Genomic DNA, 24,281 nt, shown 5'->3' on the forward strand with positions numbered 1-24,281 from the left:
ATGGTGTCCTGGACATTGAATTTGTTTCCAAGCAATGAAAAGTTCCTTCCAGTCTGTAGTCCAGATCATGAGATGAGATGATCTATTATCATCTCCAATCCCCTCAATTATACCCTAGCCTTACTGTTTTAAGTAATTAAGCTCGGAGGTGAGGAGGAGAGTAGAGGTGGATATCGACTTAGTTTATGTGGATGGTGAGAGGTCTCTCGTTTGATATGGTCCAGTGACGAGATTGTCGAGATTTTGGCGAAGAGGATAGACGATACATTTCTTAAGTAGTAGGAGGGTTCGCTTGGATTGTTTAGAGGATGATAAGGTATTGGAGATTGGTTTGGTATAATTCAGTGACGAGTGAATCGAGTGATTCGACGGTGCCTGGTGGATGACAAGGAAGAGATCTCCTCAATTGTATGTGCGGAATTTATAGAAAGTGGATTGCCGGTGATTTGTTTGCTATAGCCCAGTGAGGAATTGTATCGAGTGATTTGACGGTATCTAGTAGGCGACAGGGACAAGATCCTCTCGATGGTAATGACGACCTAAGTCACCGGGCGATCCGTTTGACATAATCCAGTGACGGATCTTTCGATTGTGTGACATGGATCGAGTGATTCAATGGTATCTGATAAACGATATGGCAAGGACCATCTTGATTATACACACAAGCCGGCGGGCTGACGACGGGACGATGGACTGACGGCGGGAAGGTTTGAGAGCATGCAGAACAAAGCCCTTAGAAACTTCAATCATCCATCGGAAGTCTGGACCGGTGCAGCGTCTGTACAATCTTCCCTTGAATTGGCCAGAACTTGTTAGTCTCTTGAAATACACGGGATGAATGCTCGTGAATCTTGCAATCTACTTTGCCACAGCACCATGACCCAAGGACCGACAGATCTTCAGGGTATTTAGGGGAAGCCATTTTCGTCGGTCCCTCGCCTTCACCGTGGGGCTGCGTTATTAGGGAGACCCTCGCGTATGCGCGACGGTCGTATTCGCGAACACTGCCCGGGTTCAGGTGTCTGGGCTCATTGGTTCATTGCAAGGCAAAAGACAGTCCGTGGTAAGAATATCCGTCTGGGTAGGCCTTTCTGAATAGGGCCTCTTCAAATCTTCCTTCTCTTACTCCTTCTTCCTCGTCGTCATCTTCTCTCGGTATTCCCGCACACGCTCGTCTTCGTCACTACCCTCCTTCTCCTCCTCTTCTTCCTCTTCATTTTCCTCATCGCCCCCATTCTTATCTATATTCGTTGCATCATCTGCCAAACCTTTTGTTTTTTCGGCGTGTCTCTCTAGTTCTTCCGCTGCCTCCCATACGCTCCGCCGCTTTTGTTCTCGCATCCGAACCTTACGCTCCTCGGGCATGAGGGCAAGACGTTCAGGTTGTGGCCGTCCCATCTTTTCACTAATATGGAGCATGGATTATCTCAAGAGCTTGTTATCGTTTAAGACCATGAATTATATAAACGTGTCAAATAACCTGATTATATGAACTAGTCTGAATGTACAGATTGTTCCGAGAACTTGAAATGATTTGAAAGTATGAATTGATTCAATTGTCTGTCCTGTCCCAAGATTGTGAGTTAGTCTCAAATTAAGAAATGTCTTGAACATATGAACTGACTAGAGTGATTGAAACAACTTGAATATGTGAATCTGGTTGAGATTGTAAATCTATTTGAGAGTATAAACCGCCTTGAGAATTCAGTTCAATTTCAAAGTATAAATCGTCTTGAATGTATGAACTGGCTTAAGAGTATGAAATAACTTGCAAGTATGAATTTATGTTCGAGGAATATCCTTAAGAAAATGAAAAGAAATCAGAGGAGACTTTCTAAAGATATACCCCAGAATTCTCAAATGAACTGGATGAAACTCTAACCTAATAAGGAGTAGGTACTGTCAAGCAAGAATATACACCGATTACTATAAGATAGCCTTGGGTGTCAATTAACTCCATAATCACATCTATTCCTCGTCATTCAATTGGCTTATCTTGATAATACTACACCAAATCCAACCCTCATTTCAGGTAAATAACATATTTATATCAAACCCCGAGATACATCACCAATAGAGTATTTTTGGTATAAACTAGAGTATCTAGTTGAAATAAGCTTTGGAGCCGTCTCGCTAGTACATGATTCGCTTACTCACTAATGGGTTCCCTTACACACGCCTTTGGTATTGGGCATGCGATGTCGTCAGTAGCAGTATAATATCTTCTTCGTGCCAAAAAGGGTACATCTGATAATTTTGAGAGGCGCCATTTGGTATTAATGAGGTTTGGGACTATCTAGGGGGTCGACGTTCATGATATCTACCTCAAAACTTACTGGTTTTCAATTGGTTCACGCGTAATTTCTCTCTGTGCTTAGGTGAGGAACTTGGGTATCTTCCCTAACATCCTATTTCTATAGGATACGGTCTTCCGTTATGTGATTAGATCTGTGACTGTCGAAGAAATCGGTATGTATAGTCTCTTGTTCATGGAAAAGTTGCCCAAATGAACATTACATCTCAATGTAACCAGCTCAAAATTAACACTTCACGGCTATCTGATCCAGTCAATTGAATACAGCTAGATTGACATTGTGATTCATCATATGTTACTTCCCATAGGGCTGAACTAATATCTGAAGACCCAAAAACATGCTCACCACAGCTCCGAATTCTCACGTTGAATCATAGATGTTAGGGCTGTTAAATGGCCGTCAGTTTGTATTGCGTTATCAGATCATGTCGACCAACCGCATTCTCCAGTGTCAACTGTCGTATGAAAGTAACACAGTATATGGGAATAAACTCATTTTCATCTTTCTAGATGACATGATTAGTTCCATTTGAAGGAACCGAATTTGAATAGGAACTTCAGAATGTACGATACAATACTATATCTGATATCGAGGAATTAAATCTATCTGATCAAATAACGTTATAACTTCGTCATGATATCACTATCAGTCATATTTCCAACCCTAATAAACACAGAAATCTACCGTATGGATATCCTACATCGAGTTGAGTAGCATTAGAGTAGGTTAGTCTAAAAGGTATTCACAAATCTCCATCGAGTTCTTCACCACATATTTTTACACCTCAGCTAACCTTCTATCTTCCATCACTTTCCAGAATCCAGATATCTAACCACCCATCAATGAATCCAGTTTAGATCAGCATAAATATAACACCGTCTTCCCTATTGTTCTTTTATGTTATTTGTATAGACATGGCATACAGAATCACCAAAAAATACTTCTACTCATCATATTTACAGACAATTCAACTGGTTGGCGAGAGAAATTTGAGGTTCATGAGGTACCCTTTAGCCGCTATACTTTGATATTGTATACGTGAATGACCTTTAATATCTATGTCACCATGTGAAACCACCATTCGTAAACGTGGAACACGGTCTTAGTTTAAAAATCATAATGCAAATTTCAGGAATTTAAGCAAGCGGAAAAATTCATTTAATCAACGTATGTATCTGCTTGTAAAACTAAATTTCTTGTGCATTGGATAGACCCTCCATGATACATTCATGCAGTTCACTATTTCTGGCCAACCATTCAACCATATAATGCAATATTAATGATTTGGATTGATCATATTTCCCAAAAAACCTCCATCAACACTTTTCCCGTGAGCACTTTGCCACCTACCAGCATAGATTGAGATGAAAAATGAAGCAAACCATTCAACCCTACCCATATAAAACCGAAAAAGTTATCGAGTACCATTAATAGCCTCCGTATCCACCGCCACTGGGTGGATATTGATACCCGCCTTGGCCGCCATAAGGGGGTTGCTGAGGTGGATATTGTTGGCCTGAGTATCCCTGCTGAGGAGGATATTGATTCTGAGGAGGTCCCTGACCCCATGGATCGGGGGGAGGTGGTCCTTGTTGACCCCACTGGCCGGAGGGTGGCCCTTGATTCCAATACTCTCCTGGAGGAGGGCCTTGTTCGTAGTTGTTATGTGGAGGGCCGCCGTACTGTTGGCTGTATGGCTGCTGCTGCTGCTGTTGCTCATAGCCGCCGTATTGTTGGTATGGAGGTTGTTGAGATGCATAGCCACCTTGTTGTTGATAACTTGGCTCAAGGTAAGCATTTCCACCTTGAGGTGGCTGTGAAGGACCCGTGTTTCCGTAACCGTAATTTGGAGTGCCATGTTGTCGTCCCGGAGAACCTGGAATTGGGGAGGGGTTTATATATGATGGTCTAGTATCCGAGCCCTCCATTGCTCCTAGATCTCTAGTTTTGATTTCCGACCAGATAGATCCAGAGGTTTTACCGTGGCCACCGAGAGAGCCATGATTATGATCATGTTGGTCTGAGCCGGTGTGGTTACGACCGGCCTTTACGGATTCTGAGTTGAGTAAATGGTTTAGGGCCTGGGCATTTGGTTGTTCGTTGATCCAATCCTTTACAGTATTGAACATGTTCTTGTGGATTTCGACATGTTCGTCGCGGAGAGCTGGATGATGGAAGGTGCGTAGAATATCATTCATGACTTCATCAACGGGGACGCCTGGATTTTGCCACGCGTAGAGTATGCGACTGAAGGAGGTTAGCAATTGTGTTGTCACTATAGGAGGAAAGCTTACGGTGTTACATATTGTAAGATAGTGGATGCCACTTTTCCAGCGCACGAATTCAACATATTGGAAAAATGATCCTTGGAAAGCATAGAGTGAGTTGGGTCAGTGCAATGAGGATCATTCCATGGCTCGAATTGAGAGTTTGCACTGGCTTCAACAACTGTACTGGAACCCTTCTTCAAACTATCAGACACTGCATCAATGATAGGTCGAACAAATGGTGCGAGTAAAGATAGAATAAACACGGTCAATGTCTCACTAATTCTCTCGACCAATGATTCGAGGCCAGGAATCTTGGCAATTGTGTTGTTAATGGCTCTAACTATCTTATCTCTGAACTCGAGGATAGGATAAATCTTTTTTGCAGTTGCAACCGCATCAAAATCAGGGCTCATTCCTGGAACACCTGGACCTGGTGGGCCACCTGTAGAGCCAGGAGGAGCGTTGAATGTGTTTCCAGAAGCTCGAGTTTGCTGATTTGAGTTTTGATATTCTTGAGCGGCAGATTGAGCTTGAAGATCTCGTGCGGTACTTGCTAATCCGCTTCCCATGCCAGGAATCTGAGCGAGAAGACCTGCAAAGTCCGTGCCGCTACTTCCAGACCCAAATAGCCCGCGTTGACCGTCACCGCCGCCACCACTCTGTTGCGCCTTTTGCGCTCCACCTAAAGCAAGATCCATTTCTTCAACCTCGGTTTGAGTGAAATGATCAGTTGCTTCACCAAGAACTGAATGCAAGAAATCAACCGCTCCGAATGTACCTGTGACCAGAGGATAAACATGATGACCACGAATATTGATCTCCGCATTTACGCCACAATGAGGGAAGACATCACGATATCCTAATTCTCTCAAAGCCAACTCGCAATAATTTGTATGGGCTCCAAAGTCTTCCATGCAGTGCAAGGCTTGTCCAAGACATCGAAGGGCTTCACAAAGATCTTCTTCTTTGCCTTTACCATGTGAGCCGCTAGTATACAGTCTACCAAAGTGGATACTTCGTGCGAAGCTGAATTTGACGTAACCAGCACTAGTTGCCCAGCCTCCACTTTCGTTGGCAATGTAATTTTTCATACCCGAATTCGGGTCGATTTCGAGCTCTATAGGATTGATAGGGCCACGGAGTCTCGAGTCAAAAGTTCTTGCATCTTCATTATCAGCATAACCTTTGGGATTATCGATATGCTCTTCGGGTCTATAAACGCCAAGACGTTCTTCTGTGACCTCGAATTCTGCAGTAGCGTAACCAAAAGACAAGAAACTCAGAACCCAAACCTATTAATAATTAGCAAGTATGCCTATGATAATGAAGTAGCCAGTTCCTTACCAGAATTCGAATTGTAGGCGCTGATACACCTTTTAAACTTCCCACATCAACTGCTTGAGAGTAATCTCGCAACCAGTTTCCAAAGTAAACCCTCTTGATCATCATACTCGTCCATTTATGACCCTTAATGAAGGCAACAGTCTTGAGTAGATCCTCGATATCGCCATGACGAAAGTTCTTGCCCTCGATATTGGATATACTAGGAATATTACCGGCACCAAAAGCTACTGCGGGGGAAGGTAAAACAAGAAGTAAAATGCATGCTATGAGCAAAAATGACCCGGAGTTGGGAATCGGGAAAGCCATTTTTTGTTTTGATGTTATCACCACTACGACTTTGTACGTTTGGCAAAAGATGAAGAGTAGAAAAGAGGTTTCCAAGATCGGAAAGATGACGAATGCAGAAGAATTATAACATTGCAATTCTTGTAAGCTTTGCCAAGTTACTGAGCCACATCTGACGACCTGATCGCAAACCCCGCCATCATGTGAATCCTCGAGGCTTGAGAGACACGTGACACAGATGAATAAGCTAAAAGTTCAATGAAGAATGTCTGCAGGGTGTACCCTGAAGATCGGTCGTCGGTATCTACAGATTTGATGTGGCTCGATTCTCTATCAAAATCTCCTGAGGAAAGATCACCATATTCTGAGTGGCCGGTGTATCAATCGATTTTGAATATATACTCGTACTGGGACGGTAGGGAGGCATTTACCAAACACTTCTATTCTGATTGTAGAGGAAGGAATTCTTGAGTTGTTGATTGTAAACATCCCATTCCTTTGATTGCTTTCTGCTTTCTGCTTTCTGCTTTCTGCTTTCTTTGGCAGCCACATGTATTAAAGACGTTGCACGACTTCCACCGCCCTATTCATTGTCCGAATATTCCGTTTCTCTGTTTACGCCCGTGCCCAACACCTCTCTAGTTTCTTTCTCAATTTGCCTCCCAAATTCGATACAAAACATCGATTCATCCCTCCTATACTTCTGCGATTCTTATCTTTTTAATTCGAAAGTCGATACCGTTCGATAAATCGCGACCATGTCTCCTTCTCGAACTCTCCCAACCCTTACCCAGGCGGAAGTCGCCTCTCACAACTCTGCAGATAGCTGTTATGTTACTATGGGCACAAGGGTCTTTGATGTTACAGATTTCGTTGACAGCCATCCGGGCGGAGGTGAATTGGTATTGGAATACGCTGGTCAAGACGTAACGGCGATCCTAAAGGACGAGCTCTCGCACACCCATTCCGAAGCTGCTTACGATGTTCTTGAGGATTCTTTTATCGGATTCGTTGCTACAAATAAGGTTATCGATACCGCTACCGAGAGTACAAAACCAGATTCCATTGTTCCACTTCCACCTACAAAAGAAGGCTTGGAGGAATTGAAAGAAAATGGACCCGCAAACTCTCTACCCGTTTATGCCAATACTGGGATGTCCACGGAAGACGATTTGAATAAGGAGACAGATGTTGTGAACGATTATAAGACACACAAGTTCCTTGACCTAAACAAGCCATTGTTGATGCAAATCTGGCGTGGTGGGTTCAGCAAGGAGTTCTACTTGGAGCAAGTTCATCGACCTCGTCATTATAAGGGAGGAGAGTCTGCACCTCTTTTTGGGAATTTCCTTGAACCGCTATCAAAGACAGCTTGGTGGGTTGTGCCTATGGTTTGGGTTCCACCTGTCACCTACGGTACATACCTTGCAAGCAAAGGATTCAATAACATCGCCGGAGAAGCAGCGTACTGGTTCTTGGGTCTCTTCCTTTGGACTCTGGTCGAATACATTTTGCATCGATTTCTCTTCCACCTTGATAAGTACGTGTATATTCATACACCTCCCCTTTAAATTCGACAGCGAATATTAAGCTAATGTGTATCTCTAGATGGCTCCCAGATAACCGGGTGGCACTCACGCTTCATTTCTTACTTCACGGCATCCACCACTATTTACCAATGGATAAGTACCGATTGGTTATGCCTCCTACCCTCTTCATTGTTTTAGCGACTCCTTTCTGGAAGCTTGCACATACTGTGTTCTACTGGGATTGGTATGTGGCTACAGCAGTGTTCTGCGGAGGAATCTTTGGATACATCTGTTATGATTTGACACATTACTTCCTTCACCATCGCACACTGCCTTCGTACTGGAGACAATTGAAGAAGTACCATCTTCAACATCACTTCATGGATTACGAAAACGGATTCGGGGTTACCAGTCGATTCTGGGATTGCATCTTTGGAACTCAACTCGCACCTGCGCCAAAAACTGTATGAAGTGGAGACGGATAACGAATTTGTAAATGATGCAGCTGAACTAGGAAACAATGGTGTGTTTTTGGAATGACTTTGACGATATAGAACTATCAAGACATTCTGGTCTCGGCGTTCATGAATTAGGCTGGATACGGAGAGCAGGCTGGCCTTCCTAGAAGAATTAATAGTTTCGTAGCCTTTTTAATATCCTAATATAGACTTTTTACTTCGAAAAATCATAATTCGTTACCTTCGTATCGTATTTACTACCAAATATTTACAAATGTTTTACTCAATTCACCTTGACATATTGATCATGAACCAAAAACTTTGCGCCGCGGCCAGAATTATTTTGATCGTTCAAAACACGTGGTGCAGGTGCAATGATCAAGCTAAGAAGAAACACTAAACTGACTAATTCATGTTTTTCCCACCAGCCACTTTCTGTACAAGACAACAATTCTAACTTTTAAAAGTCTTTCACTAATTCCATATCCATCAATCTCTGACGGCTTCAAAAACCACTAGCCATCGTATTTTGTCTATCTAATTTGCCAAGCAATCATTTGGAACAAGAAAATCATCGAATTTGTAATTTGTCCATTCTCAGGCGAGTAACTACCCTCACCATGTCCGCCTTGGATGTCGAAGCCCTCTTGGATTCAACCGCAGCTGCTACTCCTGTTGAGCCAAACGGATCTACTAAGACTAAAGAATCCGATGACCGCCACAAGGGTGAGCGCAGTGAAAGACGCGACCGTGATAGACTTCGTGATGATAGCAGGGATCGCGACAGAGATAGAAAGCGCCGCGCTCGCAGCAGAGATAGAAACGAGAAAGATGGCACCTCAACCCCAACAAGTGAGCATGGAAGCGCAAAGGGTAGACGCAGAAGTAGAAGCCGAGATGATAATCGTCGACAACCTCGTCGCCGCAGAGATACCCCGGAAGAAAATGGCCGCAGGGATGGAGATTATTATAGAGGAGGTAGGGGTGGTGGGCGTCAACGCTCACGTACCAGAAGTCCCGATAGATATTACCGTCCTCGAGGTGATCGCCGTGACCGCGATGATGCAGACAAGCCTCGAGAAGAACGCCGGCCGAGGAGTCCCAAACGAGAAGGAACACCCCCCTTGACTGAAGATGAACGGGATAGGCGCACCGTTTTTGTGCAACAACTAGCAGCTCGTCTCAGAACTAAGGAACTCATCGCATTCTTTGAAAAGGTTGGCCCCGTTAAGGAGGCTCAGATTGTCAAGGACAGAGTCAGTGGTAGATCTAAAGGGTATGTATTTTCTTTATAATTCTTGCATGGCTTACTTGCTAACTTTGCACAGTGTGGGCTACGTTGAGTTTAAAAACGAAGAATCAGTTCCTGCTGCTATACAACTCACTGGACAGAGACTCCTAGGAATCCCAATCATTGCACAACTCACCGAGGCTGAGAAAAATCGACAAGTCCGCAATCCCGAAGCTACCACTAGTAACCCTAACCAAATTCCATTCCATCGACTATATGTGGGTAATATACATTTCAGCATCACTGAAAGCGATTTACAGAATGTATTTGAGCCATTTGGTGAGCTCGAATTTGTTCAATTGCAAAAAGAAGAGCAAGGACGTAGTCGAGGTTATGGATTTGTTCAGTAAGCTTTTCCCATGAAAATTCTTGTAGTTACGCTAACCAGTACAATAGGTTCCGTGATCCAAATCAAGCTAGAGAGGCGTTGGAGAAGATGAATGGGTTTGATCTTGCTGGCAGACCAATTCGTGTTGGTCTTGGAAACGATAAGTTCACTCCTGAATCTACCGCCAGTCTTCTGCAAAGATTCCATGGCCAAAGCCACCAACAACAATTCCAGGGTTCCGCATTTTCTGGCGCTGGTGGGCGTGGCCCTACCGCTGCTGGCGGCAGCAATTTCGATCGTGCTGGTGGTCGAGATAATGATAAAGGTGCGGGTGGTGCTAGTGCTTTGGACGACACTGACGTTGGCGGCGTGAACTTCAACAATTATAGTCGAGATGCATTGATGAGAAAACTCGCCAGAACAGATGATACCACGGTTGCGGCAAATCACGAAAGAAGAGAAGTATCAAAACCTAAAACAGAAACCAAAGCTTTACCAGTCAATGTCAACATGGCTAGTCGTTGTGTTGTACTTAAGAACATGTTCGATCCTACAGAGTTAGTAATATATCCCCTTCTGCCGATTCATCGCTAACCAATTTCGCAGAGAGGACGGTGAGAACTGGGAAAAGGAACTCGAGGATGATGTCCGCGCAGAAGCGGAAGAAAAATATGGCCACGTTGTTCACATTGCTTTAGATCCAAACTCCCAAGGAGATATTTATCTCAAATTCGATCGAGTACAAGGAGGAGAGAATGCCATTAAGGGTCTGAATGGAAGATATTTCGGTGGGCGAATGATTAGCGCTACTCCTGTTGTGGATGCAGTCTACAGCAGTTTGTTCTCTCGCACAAAGGCTATGTGATATGCTAATAATGGCCTACACTCCACTTGTATTAGGGTAACATCTGGTAAGATACAAACCCATCTTTTACATACCTAAGACTAATGATGAGTAGATTTTTAATCACAGAAATCTCTATGCGATAGGCATACCTTCGAAAAACCTCGCAATACTTCGATTATTTGAAGCAGTAATCACCTCTATGTTTACAATGCATAATTCAAGTATCCAAGATGATCCGGACTTGAAACTCGCTTCAAGAACCTCAAGCAAACGTCCAAAAACATTGCTGATTTCTTTGTGCAGGAGCTTCTTCTCAAGCCTTACCCTCTGCCTATGATTCCACTGATTGCACATAGGAACACTCTTTACTGTACACAAATTCACTCATTTTCATTTCATTTTGGCATGCAAGCTTTTGGGTTTGATGGTAGCACACTTTTAGTTAGATGGAGTAATAAAATGATCACCATGACCTCCCATCGATATTCATTATGTGATGATTGTGGTGCTGTTGACCAACGCAACCTGACTGCAGACCAAATATATGTCAAGCTACAAACCACATTTTCGGTTAAGGCTCTGCAAGTGCTAGGACCTATTTCAGCATTACTCCCTTGATTGAGCTTTAAACCATTGTAGACATTATTTTTCAGCCAAGAAATCTGTGGTGTGTACGCCAGGTTCTTTTGAATGTTTCTTTTTGAAGCGATTTTCCTCATTTCACGCTTGAAACCTTTTTACCAGCTATGATAGTATCTAATTGACAATGTCCATTTAAGGTTCGACACTAAGCGAAGTCTTGATATTTATGACAATCGGTCGTGAGAGAGCTCTTATTAGATAAGCAGGAACGGCCAGTTCAGGAAACCACTGTGGTCTTACAAATGACGCCGGTTGCAACGATTGGAGTTCCAAGAAGGCAACACTTAGCGAAGACTAGGTATATGTGGGTTTGCAGGACTGCGTCAGTGCTACTTGGTAGTGAACGGTCAACTAAATCCATTTGCTCATGGGTTTAGCTCTCACAGTATTTGTTTGTAGGGAATAGAAGCCGTCGGTGCCTCTCTTTAATGCTCAACTCTGTTCTTGACCTAGCGGTAGAGACTTCTTCTCCGAGTTGTATCTTCCTTAGCGAGGTTCTAACTTCGTGGAGATGAGAAAAGCAATTGTGAGAGGAAGCACCAGTGTTGCGCGCGATTATTAGAAAGTTTTCAACATGTGCTTCACTGACTACTATTTAGTATGCAACTGCGTGTCTAAAACTTTGTCTAAGGAATGAGCCTCATATTCGGGCTGTCAGATGTAGAATGCACATTTTAGAAAACAAAATCAAGGACTAAAAGTATTGCCAGGGGTTTCGCTGAAAAGAATTCGAGCAGCAAAGATGCCAATATTAAGTAGATTACGAGCCTCTCTCTGAAAAGAGTAAACTTGTAGTCAGGACCTCCCATGGTCATCGTCAACTGTTCACCTCAAATCAGCTTAACGTTGCACAAGACACAATGCGTTTCACAATCTGCGAATGTTTGCCACTTTGCTTAGAGCTGCCATAGGACCATTCTTCAATCCTAGCCTTCACGATAGCAAGCGCCAACAGTTTAATGGGGTGTAATTCCCAAGTTTCGCTCCAAACTAGCTCCGGATGTGATAGCTCTGGAATTAACGATCGTTTGTTGCACAGCGAACCTCCAAAACGATACAGACAAGTAACAGCCGAAGCCAGCTCAAAAAAACAGCCATCCTCAAGTAAAATATCTCAGCACCTCTCTTATTACTTCACAGCTCATAATCAATATAAAGGAGGCATGTGGGGTTCAATCAATTCACCTCCACAACTCCGCCACAATTACCCCACAATCCCAACACGCCACACCAACCGAACACATCACCTCGACTTTGACAACAATGAGTACAAACCCTCGATGTCAAACAGAAAAAGATCGAGGATGTAAAAAAGCAAAACGGAGGCATGATTAAAAGCTTCGTTGCGCCAACGGGGAATCGAACCCCGGGCCCAAGCAAACTCGTGAAGATGTACATCTTGACATGGGAAGCTTGGATTTTACCACTAAACCATTGGCGCTAGTATTGTAGTAGTCAGTATCTCAAATTTGAGTATATATACACTTTTGTCTACCGCTGCTTTTGACGTATCTTCCGCAAATTTGTTTCCAATAATGGGCTATGAATGATTTTATCTAAGTAAGGCAAATTTTTCTTTGATACCAACAATGCTTTTCATTTTCTATTGGAAATATCACTAAGTCCTCATCACTTTATTGACGCGGTAGGCCATAGATACGATCGAGAGAGCTTATGTGAAACTATGCATATCACGTGTCACATATCAAATATCTTCTCAGGATTAAGAGACAGAAAGACCTCAATCATATTGAGGCAGGGAATTGCTACTAGGTTCGCAAATACTCAGACGCATAACTTCAAGAGCTTGCGCGAGACGCAAATTGAGTCCCCATTTGGAGAATCACGTGGAAGTCCTGCTCTTCAACCCTTTCTTGGGTCTGCGACCAAGCTGTTTGGTTACATGAATACACTGCGAGCACTTTTTGAAGTCATGATCTGTATTGGCAGGTACTTAGGGCTTTGGGAGACGAGAACCACGGCGTTGAGCCAGGAACTTTGATGACAAGTTTTAGAATTTGGCTACACAATGAAAACGAAATAGTTACTTTAACGGTAGCAAATACCGGCGATATTGATCTTTCCAGAGATGAGTACATAATTATAGCTTATCAGTTTCTCTTCACACTAAACTTCCAGATAAAAGTCTCTACTTGCAAACAGCGACATTCTCAGATCTTCAAATCCAGTAAACAACTAACTTGTAAAACCACATCGCATTGCCAGATGTTCGGTAACTTCTCAACTCCCCTTACGTCGTTGAACCCACCGAGAATCGGCGTTCGTAACAATTGTTGTGTTGGTATCGATACATACACCACTGCTCGATGTCCTCAATTTGATCACATCTACCAACGATCTTACACGATGAGAGGTACTTACAAGCTGTGAATAAAGAGTCTTTCCCTATTTATTTGTTGTTTATGAACAATGTGCTTACTTTAGCCTCTGGGATACATGTGAAAAGTCACCGAGTCAATAGAGTTGACATTATCCAGCTGTTAGTCGTTGGCATCGTGGAAATTGACGAGTTTGTGGATTATGATTAAGCCAAATGACAGACTTTGTGAGTTACTTCAAAGTACTTTCTCTGCATGTTCTTTACCCACGCATCATTCCGAAAGTCACATTTCCAATCTCATCACTTCATCACTCCAACACCCATCACTATACCCCAATAATCTACATCATGCCCGCCCTAACCGAGACCAACAACGACAACGTCATTTTCGAGACCGGCAAAAGCGAGACCGGCAAAATCGAGACCGAGCGACTAGCTCTCTAGCACGAGATCGTTAAAAACCACTTCAAAAACCACTTCAAAAACCTAGTCAAAGCCCCCATCGACCTCTCCAAGCCTGGACTCAAGATTCTCGATCAAGCTACTGCAGACGGTAAGTTCCCTATCCTCATTTCCCACAACCACTCAAAACAAACCAACATTTAACAACCCCCAGGTATCTGGCTCAAAGACGTCGCCGCCTCTTCTCCAGCCCAACACGAATACATCGGAACCGACATCGTAGGATCCTACTACGCCTCTCCTTCTCCCACCCCCGCACTTCACCTTCTTCTCGCAATCCATGACTTCCGACTGGCCCTCCGACCTCACCTCCACCTTCAATCTAGTACATTCACGCTTTGCTCTTCCAGATGCAGGAACACACTCTCCACGTTCCGTGGTCTCTCGACTCGCCGCGCTCGTAAAACCAGGTGGATATATTCAGCAATCCGAAATGGTGTTTACCCCCTGGCCGTCCAACGGTCCGGCGATGAAACAATTCCAACAAGCATATATCAATCTATTTACCATAGTTATTGGAGGACAAGAACTCAAGCACTTGTATAATATTGAGAAATGGTATCACGAGATGGGACTAGAAGATGTGCAGTATGAAATCTCTACGATTCCCATTGGAGCAAAAGCGGAGAGTGAGAGGATTAGGGTTATAAGTATTGAGATTTTTGGGTTGACTTGTTAGGGATTGGTGGATACTACGAAGGGGGAGTCTTTTTGTATATTCTATGGATGACAGTGGGAGATGACTTGCTTATGATTCCTATCTAGTATTGCCATCTATACCTATCTCGCCGGAAAGACTTGCCACATTGCCCCAGCGACTTCGCAAGGAATTGACAGAAATTGGTGGGACTTGGCAACCATTTGCCATCTGGGCTCGTAAAAGGGTATAGAACGATGCTCTTGCGCGAAGTCACAATTAGTAGAGTTGGAAGACAATTTGAACATTAGGGAGCAAAGACAATTTGAGAAACAAAACTTTTGATTCTTGGATTTGAGTGACGATCATGATGGTACATTTTATATATAACTCCTATTTTCTTTGACGTCGAGTCCATGCTAGATCCATCCATCATTAGAGCATGGGACACGCAATAATTTTACAATGCTTTAAATCCACTCATACAATTCTCTAATTTGACTTTTCCTCGCTAGTCTCTTCTACTGATCTCATCATTTCATTGTTCTCCTCAGCCGCCCTCTTCATCTCCTCATACCCTTCGTAAACACCAACCTCCTTTGGCTCCTCTCTAAATTCCAACGTCTTGACTGGTTCATTCGCCTCCTTCTCCGTAATCCTCTGCCTCCATGCCCGACCACTTTGTGCCAAGTACTTCAAATGCGCAATAAATTTACTATTTCTTTCCTCTGCCCATTTGGTGTCGGGCTCATCTGATCTTCTCAAAGCTGTCTTTCTTCTTAATTGGGTTGCTTTATAAAGATTCATAGCCCTTTCATGATCGGGAATTTCAGACAATGCGTATTCAACGACCCATTTATCATCTTTCGTCAGCTTTTCCGGTCGTACTACGTAGCTGTCATTGACCTTGTTGCGAATGGCAAGATGCATTGCTAAAATCTCTTTCTCGGGTTCTTCCTCTGGAAGAATTGACTCGACATCTGACGTTAATGTCTTGTCGTTGGTGTTATCTGTTTCATTTGAAGTGAAAGACTCATCCGTTGAGCTTTCTTGAGACTCTGATGACTCATGATTTGATTCATCGAAATCCGAAGTTTCATCGGCCGAGTCAATTAGTAGATCCTCATTTTCAACAAGTTCCGGCTCGCGAGCTTCAGATGCTTCGAAGTTGCTGTTTTGAGTCTCCGAGGTTTCTTCAGCTGGGTCGACGAGAAGACCTTCTTGAATGACTGTTTCCTCAATGGCAATTTCCCTAAGGTCGCTAGGTTTTGCTTCTCCACTTAAGTCTTCGAGTTCCTTTCCGGCGTCTCTCTCTTCAGTTTCCTCTTCTTCCTCTTCCTCCCCGTCGTCATCCTCTTCTTCTTCTTCATCCTCATCCTCTTCCTCTTCCTCTTCCTCTCCTTCTTCCTCATCATCCTCATCATCCTCCTCATCGTTCTCTTCATCGGCATCCTCATCCGCCTCTGCAGTAGTCTTTTCCATATCCTCATCGTGCTCTGTTTCCTCAATTTCTTCTATAATATCATCTGTCTCCTCATCGGCATCGACATTATCTTCTTTCCACAATTTATTTTCGCTCTCTCTCGCAGCATCAGTTTCACCTTGTTCATTATAAGATGAGGTTGAAAGGAACTCTTCCACACGTTGTTCCACCTCATCCAATGTCAAACCAGTGACATCATGATGCTCAACCAAGCTCTCAGCGATTTCCTTTGCACTCTTGATCTCAAATTCATCATTTTCCATACTTTCTTCAATCTTAGCGCGGAGATCTTCCCATTCAGCATTCTTTTTCTCTTCCAACTGCTCTTCCTCTCCCTTCTCACCGTGTAGGCCAAGAACGCGAGCTTCGAATGCTTCAATCTCTGCTTTGTTTGTATCTTGTATCTTTTGTATCTCTTCCTCTTCCATAGGCTCAGCAAAAATGTACATAAATGGCGTCTCGACATTACCACGAGTTTCGAAATGTAAACGTAATGATTTTCCTGGAAATCTGGCAGTTGCGCGATCTAAGGCTTTGTTGAGCAAATCAACGCTAAGTTTGAATTCCCTATCTCCAGTGGTGGTATCCGTCGTTCCGTGAATAGTATTGTCTAATTCTGGTAAACTGATATATTGGAAACCAAAAATTCGCTCAATGTTGTGATATGCAACAAAAATACCGTCCATACGACCCATTCTGACTTGTAGAGAGTACTTTAAGAATGCAGCTCTGATCATATCAAAGTACTCTCGTTCAAAAGAATTATATTCGCCATGAAGGCTAAAGATCTCGTAGCCACTTCCTTCTGCGTAGTTTTCAATATCCATGCGAATAGAGATTACAGCTCGAGTCTTTAGATCAAACATGCCACTTCCTGGAAGGCGGGGATCGTGGGCGTCGAGTTGGGATCGCATAAGGAAATCGCCCATAGTAGTATAATGGAAGGATTCAACTTCGTTACGTTGATCTTCTGTAATTGAATTCGAGTTCTCTTTTCGATACTGTTCAAACTCTTCTTTCGGCAAAGTGAGAAGCTTCTCCATTGATTTTCCAAGCATACTCAATATATTGGCTGTATCAAACTGCTTATCCGCATCAATAGCATAAACTCCATCCCTCTCCCTTAAAAATACTGCCGATGGACCTCGCTGGAGAGCAGTGAAGGAATTGAATTCAACAGGGAAATTTTGGGATAGCATGCTTGTATTGATCGGCCTCCACTGTGATAGCAAGAAATGGAAATGGGCAAGAGATGCCGACATACTTGAAGTTGAACCTGTATACTTCCTCTTTTCATGTTTGGCAGTCTCAATCAATGCTTCATCCCTCGAAGAAGTGACATATTGTTTCAGAGCGGTGAAGTCGAATTCACTGACAGGCATAATCTTCTGTAAGTAAGGGTCGAAGTTGAACACTCGTGAACGAGGATCCTGGAGATGATATACTCCAGGGTTAAAAAGGGCCCTTTCAAGTCCATATGATAGTCCAGGGACTGGAGGTTGTTTCTTCTGTACTGGTACTAGCTGAAGAGAATCTGCGTCTACCGACTTTACTTCAAATGCAGTTGTACCGGGAGACTTTCTCATTGGACCTGTCTTGATTGATTTACCCTTTGCAGGCGCAGCCTTTTCGCGACTTGGTTTCTGCTCCTTGGCAGATTTAGACTTTCTATCCACAATCCTCCTAACCGGAGCTTGAGGAATAGATTCAAACGAAGCCAGCATTCCAGCTAGATTAGTTGATGAGCTCACAGCTTCAGAAATCATATCCTCCTTTTTTGGCCTTGGCCTATTGACAAGAGATGCACGCAATTCTTTCATAACTTGAGTCCGGTCTGTGGTAGTTAAGCCTCCTTTCTGAATAAGATCGACGAGATCCTTTCTTGCGGCGGCTTCTCCCTTTTCAGCTACCATAGTTTCGTAGATGGAATGTAGCTGCCAAGGGGCTATCTTCAGATTCTTCGTGTCATCATGGGCAGCACTATTGGTTTCAATTTTTCGGATCAAGCTCTTCGAGCTGGTCGAATTGACATAATTGATAAGTTTTTGCTTGACCTTTTTGATTCGATCCTTCGACTCAATTTCTTCTTCGTTTATCTTTTTGGGTGTTACATTACCACTTGCAGTCTTTGATTTGGGCGTGCCCTTCTTCGCATTCTTCTTCGTCTTCGATTTTGATTTTGAGCCAGAGTCTTTGATGTTCGTTTGATTCCCATCTTTGGAATTTATATCCCCTTGGCCCAAGGTAGCCTGCTGCTGTTTGCCCTTCTCTTGCTCATTGACCTGCTTCGCCGGTTTCTTCTTTTTCGACTTCGCGACTCTTTTTGCTTTCGACGCTTCCATTAAACTTTGCAGAGCAGTTGAACCTGCTGTTTGAGTATCACCACTATCTTTCGGAGCATTATCGACCTTCTTTGTGTCAGCATTTGTATTTTTCTTCTTGTAATTAAGTCGTGTTGTCGAAAAGGTGGCGGCATTTCGAGGTGCCCGCGGCGCGCCCCGTATAGCATTTGAGTATAGAGGAAGAATGTCTGAAGCTCCAAGAAGTTTCGAGAGGCATGAGGTACAGACGTATGGTTGCTGCAGCTTAGGAGTCCGCCGACTTAGAGAGACAAACATGAGAATGATTTAGAGAATAAACCTCTTTTGTTCATACAATTAACTGGACTTGTTCCTTATCGCCTATGATCTCGATTTTTTTTTCTCGATTGTCTCCCACCTCTATCTTAGCGTACTTTTACGGACAGGGCGTGCAGGGGCACCAATACCCTTACTCCACAGGAAAAATGATCCCCATTCTGAAATTAATTCACCGAAGCTCAATTAGAGATCAAGTTTTTTTCACAAAGATACTGAGAGAGGTCAAGCTTTGGAGGAGCTGGGGAGAAATTGGGGCACTTTTCCATTATGATTAGATCACATACATGTATTGCATATAGCACAGTATATTTTGATAGAGATCAACACCACTAGAGCAACCAAAAGTGATCAAAGTACATTTCCATTATCATTGACCCATAATACAAATCAATCAATCATGTGGAGTCTCATGCCACAATATCCGCACATTTATCTTAAACACCGTCTCAGCGCCAATCGTAACAGAATCAAGCAAATGGGTATATGCGTAGAGAGCATCCGGTTTTCTCAAGCCAAACGCCCACCAATTCCAGCCATGCAACACCGTTAATGAAACCTTCCACCGTGCTCTTTATAGCATGCACCTATACCTTTCCCATAACACCGTATCCATCCAAAAGAAAGCAAGATTCGAGGCAATTAATGTCCTGGTAAAGCTTCGTGTGCTACAGCACAAGCTTCTTCAAAGGTCGCCTGAGCCTCATTTCTCTTTCCAGAGATGTCATAGAATTGGGCTAATAACCCCTCGGCAACAGAAACCCACAACTTGTTCTTGCTATGATTAGCTTGCTTTAGTGCAGCTAAGGCACTCTTTTCTGCTTGATCCCCTAGACAGTTATTGAAGAATTTACTGCACATGATGTTAAGGACAAGACATAAGAATTGCGTGTTGTGCGAAGCCTTTGCCTTAGCTAAAGCCGCAGACAAGTGATTTTTAGTCTCGTGAATCATGGCGGAATTTCCGGTCTTGACAGTTGCCCTAAGTATTGAAAATGCTGTCTGGATATCTTTGGTAGGATGATTGACGCAATATGGCTCGAGTTTCGAAATAAGGGTAACATTCTCGATGGGATCTTGCCAAATTTCATCTTGTAGAATCGAGAGGACATTAAGAGCGGCAAGAATTGCAACATCACGCTCAACCTGATCTTCGGAGGACAAATCGTACAATTGAAATGTCTCATGCTGGAAGACTTTCAAAGCAGCCTTCAAATCTCCAGTTCCCTGAAAATAGACCCCCTCGAGATAAAAAGTAAGAGTTCCTAGTCGCCCTGACAAAGGAATTTCAAACCTTTCTGCAGCAGCTGTTATACAAGCCAAAGACTCTTTTACTTGTGACCAATTACCTACAGCAGCGCAACAGAATGCCATGTATATGTGCAAATAACATAGAATGTGGCCACGCCACTGTTGTTTGGCGACGATCTCGGACAATAGACCAGGGGAGACTCTGGATGCTCGAAATTCATCTCCTGCAATAAATTTTAGCATTGATGTATAGAAGAGAAAAATGCCGATTACCTATAATTCTGCCTAGACCTTCTTTGAGAAATCTTACGGCTTTTTGATCGAGGGGATTTTTGTGCATTAAAACTATTCCTGATAGTAGATAACTGTAATCATGTTAGAAAGTCTCAGAGCGACTCTAAAAGCGTGTGATACGAACGTTAAGGCATATGCATCTCTCTTATTCAAAAATGACATGACGATCTGGCCTCGTCCATCTTCCCTTGTACTCAAAACATTTCGGGTATCTTGACTAATGAGATTTTTGACTTTGTGAACGCCGTCTATAGGTATAGTCAGGGTGTCATTTTCGATGCTCCATGCCGTGTTTTTTAATAAATCATCCATAACCATCTGCATTGCCCTCAAAGTACTCAGCATCTGAGCTGGATCTCCACGAAGTATACTACAAATAACATCAAGGATATGAGTAAGACCAATAAGCTGAGGTATGCTGCTTCTGTTATCAAGCTGATAGGTTCGTGCAGCAGCAATAGCTCGTTGAACATGCTCAATTCCATCTACTCCGGCGGACTTCAAGTGGGCAATAGCTTCCATAAGAGATGCAACAATGTAAACAGAACGATCTCCCTGTTGGTTTGCAAGGGTTGCAATGCCCCGAATGTTTTGTATGGCTGCATGATTATCTGTTGGGGTCCTTAATTGCAAAGCATGTGAAGCTCTGAGAAATCGGAATACATAGACCCAAGAATTGTGTTGATAGCTAATAATGGTCAGCGAATATAGAAAATATACTCGAAACATTTACATACGCCTGCGCATCGGAGATATGGCTGTCAAGTGTTTTCATGGCTGCTTTTGGATTCTTCTCGAACATCAACCGAGCGAATAAGAACTGCATTACATATTTGAGGTCGTAGTAGTGATTCTAACCTCATATTAGAAACTTTAGCCATGAAAAGAAAAGTGTGTCATACTCTTTCGCAAAGTATTATGCCTTGACTAAGCATGGTCTCTGCCTCTGCATAGTTGTTCGTCTCTTCGTATATAATCCCGGCAATCCGCAGTCGAACTTTAGCCTCCAATCTTGCAGGAAGCTTCAATTGCTTCAAAGCAATAGTCAAACATTCCAATCCCATAGTAATCAGTTTGTGATATGCGTGAACGTTTTCTTCCGTCACGGCGATCGCAACTGCTGGTGCAAGTTCATGCGCTGCGCCGAAATACTCCTCTGCCAGCGAGATCAAAAGTAGAGGATAATCAAGTTGCGTCGGGGGTTTCGTGTGGGCTACTTGAGGATTTGTTTGCTCCATTGGCATGTTTGACTGAGGTAGTATGCGATGTTGTGGGGCGCGTTGATTGAGAGGATATTGTTGCTGAATGGGTTGTGGGATTTGAACCTGAACCTGAACTTGAGGTTGAGGTTGAGGTTGAGGTTGAGGTTGAGGTTGATAATACTGCGACGCGGTGGATGGAGCCGTATGAAAATTGTCGGGCGCATATCCAGTCGCGGGCATATTGTATGGAAGTTGAACATTTGGATTCCAATACGATCTTTGATCCTGCTGCATAGCTCCTCCCATCTGGTATTGTTGCACGCTTGCACCGTTCTGCATCATCATACCGTTCCTATCATATTGAGGCGAATTGTCCTGCGGTGGGTATGCGTTTGGATCATACCCGGGCCAAATATTGGGCATGCCATGATTTCGAGACATAACTCGCCCCTCTTTTGAATAACCCTCAGTCACAATATATCCGCGCGGTGGTGAAATATAAGAGATAAGATAAATATAAATGAATGTTCACGAGCATTTCCAGAACATTGAAAGGATGAATGACATAAGAACACTCTGCAAGGATGCTAACTAGATGATCAGAGTCAACCAATGAGAATTGATGGGTTTCACCGAGATCCTTCCCGATAATCTCCATGAGTTTTCAGCACAATTTTGCAAGTGGGTGTTGTGGGTGTTAAGCAAAAGGAGGTCTGTACATCTGCTGGCGTGTGTGCTTCACTACTTATAATCTGTTCAATCTCCTTCTTTTGTTTCTTGTACCAATTTCAATTTGTTTCCTTTTCAATCGATGTGTGTATATCTAGTACAATCTATCAATCTATCAATCTGTCTTTCGGCATCACAAAAAGCGACCATTTCACGCCCCGTTACAGTTCTAGAAGCTTTTTAATAAAAGTCATTCATAAACTAATTAGGATGGAGTGGCTTGGACATGCGAAGATTGGGTTTACCCATCCTCCAAACCCCATAAACCTCAAAAGTAAAGACGGTTCTACAACAGATCTTCTCAAAATATGTGAAGAGTCAACGCCGCCATGTCGTCTCAACCCCCTTTTATTCAATGGTAATGGAATTCCTTTTTGCAATGAATGGTTTGGACGGAAAGTGACTAACTCCATTAGGTCACATGCAAACGTTCTGGACCGTTGTAAAGAACGATGGACCTCCCATTTACTATAAACGAAAGTTGTTTGAGAATGAGGATCCAGCTTTTGAAGGCTCTTTTGCTGTTGATTTCGTAGTTCATGAGCCATATAGCGAGGTTGATGATACTTTGCCTATTCGTACTACATACTATACGGATGAAGAGTTCTCAGGAATTGCGTCTTTAGATAGCCGACCAATGCTCGTGACTTTACATGGACTTTCCGGTGGTTCTTACGAGATCTATCTTAAGCATGTATTGGAGCCTTTGGTTGGAGCCGATCATGCTTCAAAATGGGAGGCATGTGTTATCAATAGTCGTGGATGTGCCAAACATAAAATCACGAGCAGTGTACTGTACAATGCAAGAGCTACATGGGATACTCGTCAGACGATTGCTTGGCTGAGAAAGACCTTTCCCAACAGACCTTTGTTCGGTATCGGTTTCTCTCTAGGAGCCAACATTCTTACCAATGTATGTTTCTCAATTGTTTCCATTCTACTTCATCTTCCATAGTTTTACATATTCTCCCCCCCCCCTCTGCCGTTTGCCTCTTCGATTTTGCCCTGGTTTCTACGTATCCTCTGATTTATACCTTGACGTTATTAACACATCCTAGTATATCGCCGAAGAAGGAGATGCATGCGTCCTCAAAGCCGCCGTCGTCTGTTCCAACCCCTGGAACTTAGATGCCGGATCACTCGCTCTCCAAAGAACCTGGCTTGGAAGAGAAGTTTACTCCAAGACCATGGGTAGCAATATGAAAAGACTCGTTGAACTCCATCATGACCAGATCATCAAAAATCCCAAGATTGATTTCGACAAAATCAGGAACATTACCTATCTGCACGAATTCGATCGACAAATCCAAGGTCCTGCTTGGGGTTACCCTACGGAGGGTGCATACTACAGAGACGCTTCATCAACAGATTCGCTACTGGCTGTGAAAATTCCTTTCTTTGCTATAAATGCTGAGGATGACCCTGTAAGTATCACTCACTCCTCTTGGTCCTCAATACCTACTAACATATCTACAGATCGCTACCGGTGAATGCTTACCACGTGAAGAAATCAAGAAGAATCCATACACAGTGCTGTGTACCACATCTCTAGGTGGCCACTTATCATGGTTTGAAATCGGCGGTCACAGGTGGCATGCTCGCCCAGTAAGTTGAAGCTTTTTCGATTCATATAACTACCACTAATCAAATGCAGTGTGTCAACTTCCTAAACAAAATGGCTTTTGAGGTACAGCTTGACACCATTGTTCCTCCCGACGCACACGATTCCGCTGATCTGAGTCCACCTCGCCCTAAATTTCAACCAATGGTTCGAAAATGGACTTGAGGTGCCGCTATCACAAGCAACCCGAATTAAAGATATTGGAGTAGAGCGAGGCAGGTTTTATAGACTTTATTTAGACATCGTAGCAATTCTCAAACACAGTAATAATCTAATGTCAATACACCGCTGGTATACCTCAAATGCCATTTTTAAT

The 24,281-nt window shown here is 43.2% G+C and overlaps 7 protein-coding genes across 7 annotated transcripts; 3 read left to right on the forward strand and 4 right to left on the reverse strand.

The window, feature by feature from the left end:
- Nucleotides 1-1,122: 1,122 nt before the first annotated feature.
- Nucleotides 1,123-1,398, reverse strand: Bfra_006626 (uncharacterized protein; the record flags this gene model as incomplete). Its single annotated transcript, XM_037336995.1, has 1 exon — nt 1,123-1,398. The coding sequence occupies one exon, from the start codon at nt 1,396-1,398 to the stop codon at nt 1,123-1,125; it is 276 nt and encodes a 91-aa protein (XP_037198361.1).
- A 2,344-nt stretch (nt 1,399-3,742) lies between these two features.
- On the reverse strand, nt 3,743-6,235 carry Bfra_006627 (putative heterokaryon incompatibility protein het-c protein; the record flags this gene model as incomplete). Its single annotated transcript, XM_037336996.1, has 3 exons — nt 3,743-4,562; nt 4,610-5,877; nt 5,930-6,235. 3 exons carry the CDS (start codon nt 6,233-6,235, stop codon nt 3,743-3,745), a joined length of 2,394 nt encoding a protein of 797 aa, XP_037198362.1.
- Nucleotides 6,236-6,972: 737 nt separating this feature from the next.
- On the forward strand, nt 6,973-10,685 carry Bfra_006628 (putative rna splicing factor protein; the record flags this gene model as incomplete). Its single annotated transcript, XM_037336997.1, has 6 exons — nt 6,973-7,754; nt 7,823-7,987; nt 8,803-9,477; nt 9,530-9,838; nt 9,889-10,377; nt 10,427-10,685. 6 exons carry the CDS (start codon nt 6,973-6,975, stop codon nt 10,683-10,685), a joined length of 2,679 nt encoding a protein of 892 aa, XP_037198363.1.
- A 3,707-nt stretch (nt 10,686-14,392) lies between these two features.
- Nucleotides 14,393-14,791, forward strand: Bfra_006629ia (putative umta methyltransferase family protein; the record flags this gene model as incomplete). The annotated part of the gene is made up of 1 exon (XM_037336998.1): nt 14,393-14,791. One exon carries the CDS (start codon nt 14,393-14,395, stop codon nt 14,789-14,791), a length of 399 nt encoding a protein of 132 aa, XP_037198364.1.
- A 450-nt stretch (nt 14,792-15,241) lies between these two features.
- On the reverse strand, nt 15,242-18,850 carry Bfra_006630 (putative mitochondrial membrane protein pet127 protein; the record flags this gene model as incomplete). The annotated part of the gene is made up of 1 exon (XM_037336999.1): nt 15,242-18,850. The coding sequence occupies one exon, from the start codon at nt 18,848-18,850 to the stop codon at nt 15,242-15,244; it is 3,609 nt and encodes a 1,202-aa protein (XP_037198365.1).
- Nucleotides 18,851-19,510: 660 nt separating this feature from the next.
- Nucleotides 19,511-22,056, reverse strand: Bfra_006631 (putative 75k gamma secalin protein; the record flags this gene model as incomplete). Its single annotated transcript, XM_037337000.1, has 5 exons — nt 19,511-20,343; nt 20,393-20,484; nt 20,538-21,101; nt 21,151-21,266; nt 21,316-22,056. 5 exons carry the CDS (start codon nt 22,054-22,056, stop codon nt 19,511-19,513), a joined length of 2,346 nt encoding a protein of 781 aa, XP_037198366.1.
- Nucleotides 22,057-22,554: 498 nt separating this feature from the next.
- On the forward strand, nt 22,555-24,130 carry Bfra_006632 (putative alpha beta fold family protein; the record flags this gene model as incomplete). The annotated part of the gene is made up of 5 exons (XM_037337001.1): nt 22,555-22,702; nt 22,761-23,257; nt 23,403-23,768; nt 23,821-23,949; nt 23,999-24,130. The coding sequence occupies 5 exons, from the start codon at nt 22,555-22,557 to the stop codon at nt 24,128-24,130; spliced, it is 1,272 nt and encodes a 423-aa protein (XP_037198367.1).
- Between the last annotated feature and the right edge of the window lie 151 nt (nt 24,131-24,281).

This window comes from Botrytis fragariae, assembly GCF_013461495.1.
Source record: "Botrytis fragariae strain BVB16 chromosome Unknown tig00000000, whole genome shotgun sequence".
Classification (NCBI taxonomy): Eukaryota; Fungi; Ascomycota; class Leotiomycetes; order Helotiales; family Sclerotiniaceae; genus Botrytis; species Botrytis fragariae.